The sequence below is a fragment of the Branchiostoma floridae genome, chromosome 2 (genome assembly GCF_000003815.2).
Source record: "Branchiostoma floridae strain S238N-H82 chromosome 2, Bfl_VNyyK, whole genome shotgun sequence".
Classification (NCBI taxonomy): Eukaryota; Metazoa; Chordata; class Leptocardii; order Amphioxiformes; family Branchiostomatidae; genus Branchiostoma; species Branchiostoma floridae.
This window is the reverse complement of record NC_049980.1, coordinates 23,448,938-23,455,353: the sequence shown is the minus strand read 5'-3', so window position 1 is coordinate 23,455,353 and position 6,416 is coordinate 23,448,938. Positions and strand designations below refer to the sequence as shown.

Sequence of the window (6,416 nt, the reverse complement as noted above, 5' to 3'; positions counted from 1 at the left end):
CTCAGTTCAAACACCTTTAAATCAAAAACCAAAATTAGTTCAGAGCTGTTTTTTGCAACATAACCCATAGAGATATGAATCATTACATATGCAAAATTTCATCTAGATCAGACAACTGGAAGTGGGTCAGGTGGATTACTTCTTGAACGCCCCTCGTACTAAGGATAGTGGTTACAAATGTGACAACCATTTTAGATATTTGTTGTTGCTGTCCTTGCTCAATGCCTACTTTTTGCTAGATGACTTGTGCTTGAGAGTTGCTGGAGATATTTCCAGAAGAGCACGTCAAATTTGAGTACTCTTGATGTAGTATCTTAAATCACATGTAGGCAACTTCTATATGATATAAGCTTGGGGATTGCATGAGAACATTATAATCATAACACCACCATCATTTAACAGTTAAACTATGTAATAGTATTTTCTCCTTATTTGTGCAATCTGCGTCTAACAACATCCATCTGTGCCTTAGGCCCGATTTACACTTGTTTCTTGAATCTGTAGTACTACACATCGTAGTCTACTACTGTAGTAGACTACAGATTCGCGTCCGGTTTACACTCACTGACAGAGAGCATAGCGGGACACCTGCTGTTCTTTGATTACGGAGAAACTGTAGTGACTGAATGTGACCTTTGACACTTGGCGGGCGCGGGAATCTTATATTTGTGAAAATTTTTTTTTTTTTTCTAATACAAGGCACTCTGAAAAATAGGCCATGACAATAGAAAATAGTACATTGACCGCAGATGACCCAAATAAAACACGCGTACGTTTCGAATTACACCAGATCGAACAGCATCAATTTTTTGGTCTTCTTCACTCTTCCTGTTGTGTCAAAAGTGCCAATTTTGACCACAGGACGGATCAAAATGACGGGAGAGGCGGAGGTCATTATGTTCATGTTGCAGTGTTACCCAGGTTTTCAACCAGAGACGCCAAGAACGTATGCAGCGCAGGAGGCGACTGACGCGGTTGGCGTCAGTCAGCTGTAGTCTACTACAGTTTCTGTTTACACCCTGTTCGAATTCTCATAGAACGTCCGCTGAACTGTAGTAATACAGCCTCGGAGGGTGTAGTAGACTACAGTAGTAGACTACACTTCATTTCTGTTTACACCCAGAAAAAATCTGTAGGCTACTACAGTAGTAGACTACGATCTGTAGTACTACAGATAAAACTACAAGTGTAAATCGTGCCTTAGTCACATAGGTCATTACTATGGAATTTCCAGTATTTTGCTACAAAGGAATTGCATTTTTTTGGACATTACATTTAGTCTTATATGTGTAAGCTTGTGATGATGACAGATGAACTGAATTGAACTGACTGTGATGTACCAGATTGAAAGTAATAAAAAAAGAGAGAAACTACCAACATCAGCTAAAATGAGAATGAAGCTGTCATCACTCTAGATTTCTGATTACTTTCTTGGGTTATACTCAAGAACCATGACTTGATATCGTCATTAATGATTTTGTCCAATAAGTACAGTCTGCACATACTGATCTGCTATGATGAACATTATCTCCATGTGTGATGAACATCAGTTGGCAATCCTCCAAACTTAATGATCAAACAACTTACATTTACCAACAGTACAACCATACCAAGAAATCATGATATGCAAAAAACACTGCTTTCATGGAGGGGTGATTATACACATCAGCAACAGAATGATCTTTATTGATAAGCAATGTTCTAGTGCTGTAGAGATGTTAGAAGTTCACTATCTTTACATATGCAGTTGTTTCACTGAGGTGCATTCTTGCTCAGTATGACTACAAATCATTTGGAATTCCTAAGATTCTACACATATAAAGGTCTAAATTGTATGTGACAAGTAAGATGTACATTGAGGTTGGACAAGACAGTACAAACTCGTGATTGATGACAGTTATCATATTAATGGCATAATCATACATCATTTCTGCAGCGGTAATCCACATCAGACATAGATACATACATGAATGGGGAAACACATGATCTATATGATCCTATCTATTGAGGAAGCATGCAGGATGATTAGAGGGTGTGCAGCGATCAGACAGACAAGTGATGCTAGGCATGCCTCTGGACATGTACTCATGAGTTGGACATACCTAGTGTTGGTCTGATGTGAGCTCCACCCCACACTGAAGTACAGCAGGAAGGTAGAACAAAAGGTACATATTAGGACAGCTGGAATAAAACCTCCCTACTCTGACTCTCAAGAACAATCCTCATCCTTTAACTTACCGTGGAAACCTGGGGACATCCGTAGTATTGTTCATAATAATACACTATATTGGGTTACTATAGTATCAAGTATTACAATAACTACAAGGTCCAGGGCTCGAAATACCACCTGCATATGCAGGTTAGTGCAGGTAAAATTGGAGTTGTGCAGGTATTTCTGGTGTCTACCTGCACCTAACCTGCATGCACTGGTCCATGTACTGGTTTTTAGACATGAATGTCCTATAAATAGCATAATGTAGATGCATGTGGATCGTTACTACATGTAGCTGCATTGACTCTTACCACCTATTAAGTGTACCCCGGTAAAAGAAAAAATAGCAATGGTTCCTGTCTGATCAACAATTTGAGTATGATCAATACTTCCTACATTCAGAGTGGTGCAGGTAAAGTTTGTCTGGTGCAAGTAATTTTCAATGTTACCTGCACCAGTGCAGGTATGCAGAAAAAAAAGCATTTCGAGCCCTGAGGTCAGAAAGAGGAAAATATCAGAAATGGCCCTGGCCTGTGTACACTGCTAACAATACTGGTGTGCCGCACCTTGTGTAGTATGCCCCTGCCATGGCAGCAGACTCTGCTCCATGTCCCAACAGCTCGCAGGCTGATATGTTGTCTCCTTCCCATGCATGGATTTGCTGCAATGGAAGTGTACATTCTGATTCACATTCACCAGCAATGGTTCACCTAAGAGAGCAAACCAGTTTGATAACAAAAAGTTGGCTCATGTATGAGTAAATCATGATTCCACAATCAAATGACATAAAATCAAGTATGTTATTGAAAACTTCTAAATGTCTTCTTTGTAATACTGCAACATGAAGGCAATAGGAATAGTATGTGAGTCATTCTATGTGCTATCCTGACAAATAAAAACTGAAACTTTTGTCTAGGACACTACATGTGTATGTCATAAAGTCACATTTGATTTCTTTCTAAACTTAGCCTGCAAGAAAAAGAAGCAAAATCACACCACACAAGAACTCAAAAAGATACTTGCATAAACCTCATGTTCTACCATTTGTTACCTCATGTATTAACTTCAGAACTGGCAGTACATTTGTTGACTTATACAATACTGGAAATTCTAATTCCTATAAGTGACCCAAGTATGTTCTACTTAATGATATTCCCATCCTAGCACTGACACACCATTAGTGAAAGAAATGAATTTGTGGATTTATGGGTGGACTACCATATTACAGGTAGGCTAAAATTAGGGACAACATAATTTATAGTAGGCCCATTAAGACCCGGGCAACTGTCCATAACTTACCGCTAACTGGAAGAGCAGTCTGAAGTGCCAGTAAGGTGCTGGCTGCGATGTGCTGATGGCTTTCCTCAACAACGACTTGGCAAGCTGAATCTGGTTTTGCTACATGGAACACAAATGTACATGTAAGCTTATATTTCACCTGGATATCTCAGTTTTAACTTGTCATGAGCATGAAATTTATACCATGTAAGATATTACTAAGATACAACATTCTATAATCAGTTACAAACCATGTTATCCAAATCAGAACCTCGTTTGCACGAAATGATGATGAATGGTTTATTCATCAAATGATTAGACAATGATCTAGATTAGTTAGTCATCTATGACACTAACATGTAACATGAATATTGTACTGACATTAAGTTTGTATTATTAAATGATTGACCTACAAAGAACTGTCAGGAGAGGGATACTTACGTGTTTGTAATAAAGGTTTGCCAAAATGGCTGCTGCCTCGTATCTGACATCGTCAAATCCAGGGACCTAAAAACTGGTTAAGGATCAAAACTTACAAAGTAAAAAAAAAGTGTTCTGGCCCTTCTATGCATATATACTATAGAGCACATTTGAAATAACATTACCAGCAAGATTTTACAATCAATGGGTTTTTAAGAATTAGACAGTAGGAATTTCACTCCTGCTGTTGTTCTTCTGTATCTCCCAAAATCTACATCCAAGAAGTATTGCCAAAATGAAAAGTCTTCATTGAATATTCTTTTTTTGTCCCTTTAACACTTACATTTATAGTATTATACTGTATATTCTGTACATGTCCCCCCATAGCAGCTCAAATATTCTTTACTGGCAATGACAAGCAGTATTAGAAAAAGGCTCAATCTAAGAGGCAATGAAAAAAAATCCTTCCCATCAATCAAAAAATGTCATGACTCTTATCAAACCATCCAAAAACAAGAGACACTATAAAACATTCTATTATAACTTAAGGTAAGTCTGTTTTACTTTTATTCTCTCATCAAATTTGTTGTATCTAGAGAGTGGAATTGACAAAATCAGGTGGGTGCACTGGTTTCAAGGTCAGAACAGGTGTGTTGTATGAATGATCCATGATTGTTTACAAATCCATGTGGCAAAACAAAACATCTCAGATTCCCTGCACAATATAATCAAAATGTCAATCCAGTGACATGGCAAGCAAGAAAACTGTTTAAATGGTATTCGATAATTAGTAATAAAATTGTTAGTTACTCAAAATTCTGGGGCACTAGTAAAATTACCAACGTTACGGAAATCAATGTTGAAATGTATTCTTTATGGATGGAATCATGTCACATTGTAAGAAACACATTGATTTTGGGTCTTTGCATTCACATATTAAATCAAGCTCTCCTCCAATCAAGTTGTCTTAATGCTCTGGACATTGAAAAAAACAAAAGCAGTATATCTGCATCCTCTTAAGGTGTGGAATTTGAAACCCATCGAAAAAAAGCACATCAAACGTAACTTGGATGGTGTTTCACATTAAAAAATCATAATTTGATGATTTGCTTTAAGCTATCTTGTGTAGACATAATTCTTCTGCCTTGCTGCTATTATTAGGGCTCCATCTTAAGCACTACACTGTGCCATCTTCACCTCTGGTGACCATTAAATGCACATTACTGCTGCACGTCATGCCATAATGTCATTAAGGTGTAGGAATATTCATTAAGGGCAAGACAGGCTTTACAACCCCACGCCTCCACGTACTAGTAGACATGCAGCAGTAACACGCCCACACACGTATTGATTACCCAATCAATCCTACTTGCAGGTGAAAGTGAAGAATTGCACACCTGAGGGATTTTCCACCTCCTAGCTATCAGCAGATTCTTGATGAGACATAATGCGAGTGCATCGTTGAGTGGGAATGGTAATTTTTCTGATTTTATACCACACATTATCGGCAATCTGTGTCCTAAAAGAGCACTGAATCGTGTGGAAGCACACCATCACACTCAAGACAATCTGGTTGTTATTGTAGTATGTTCCTGATCATTTCCTGTCCTCGAACTTTTGCCCCGGGGTAACCTTGGGATCAGTGAATCACCTGTATTGTACCCCATGTACAGTTACCTTCTAACAACGTGTAACCACTCCTACAGACCAACGGTTTATGCATCTCACTCCGATCCGCCCACGTTCGTACCGTCCGAGGGCACCTTAGGTAGCACTAGGTTTTATGATGTGTCAAATATCGCGGGACAAATCACCCATGACATACATGAATCAGGACAAACCCTGATCGGGACATGTCATCTTTCAAATAGAGTATCATCTTGCGTTGCAAACGATAAGGATACGGTTTGTGTCAGCAGCCACTGAAACAGAAACAAGAAACGGCCTTCAATAAGGTTAAATAGAGTGACAGCTTAACATAGAAGACTTACCTAAGGGTTTGATGAATTCACAAAAATGCCTAAAAGCGACATTTACTGCTTTGAAAACAAAATTCTTACCGCCTTTTCCAAGTGGGAGCGCGCCAGGTCGGTGTTTTTGGTGTGGGTAAACAATAAGCTGCCGAGTTGCAAGTGTGTCCGGGCCTCGATCCCGGGAGGTGGGTTGAACTGGAAAATACTTTCCAAGCAGTGGATACATAGCTTGATTTTGGGCGGATTAGCAGTCCTGAAACTTTCTGCGAGACCCAAAAGAGACAAATACCAGGAATCATTCTGGTGCTGAGGCAAAGGTACCGCCGCCATATTGAAATTTGAAGTGATGGAGTAAATATCACGAGATTTCGTTGTGAGCGAGAATTCAACGAGATTTGCTTGGACTATACCAAATAGTACAATATAGGGATTCTAGTAGTATTAAGGTAAAAAAAAAGATAGCTTTACTTACTCATATGATTGACAATAGTTCTATATTTTTATAGATCAAATATACACATAGGAATATGATA

At 38.6% G+C, this 6,416-nt stretch overlaps 1 protein-coding gene across 2 annotated transcripts in view; it reads right to left on the bottom strand.

Moving 5' to 3' along the window:
• Window positions 1–6,254, bottom strand: part of LOC118404655 (MAU2 chromatid cohesion factor homolog) — a 16,614-nt gene extending 10,360 nt beyond the window's left edge. The window contains exons 1-6 of one of the 2 annotated variants that reach the window (XM_035803897.1): window positions 5,971–6,254; window positions 5,815–5,832; window positions 3,932–3,997; window positions 3,512–3,610; window positions 2,779–2,873; window positions 2,103–2,135 (exon numbers count right to left, since the gene is read on the bottom strand). In XM_035803897.1, the coding sequence (XP_035659790.1) occupies window positions 2,103–2,135; window positions 2,779–2,873; window positions 3,512–3,610; window positions 3,932–3,997; window positions 5,815–5,832; window positions 5,971–6,213 (554 nt within the window). In that variant the 5' untranslated portion in view covers window positions 6,214–6,254. The remainder of the gene's footprint in view (window positions 1–2,102; window positions 2,136–2,778; window positions 2,874–3,511; window positions 3,611–3,931; window positions 3,998–5,814; window positions 5,833–5,970) is intronic. The other variant, XM_035803904.1, reaches the window with a different exon arrangement.
• Window positions 6,255–6,416: the final 162 nt, after the last annotated feature.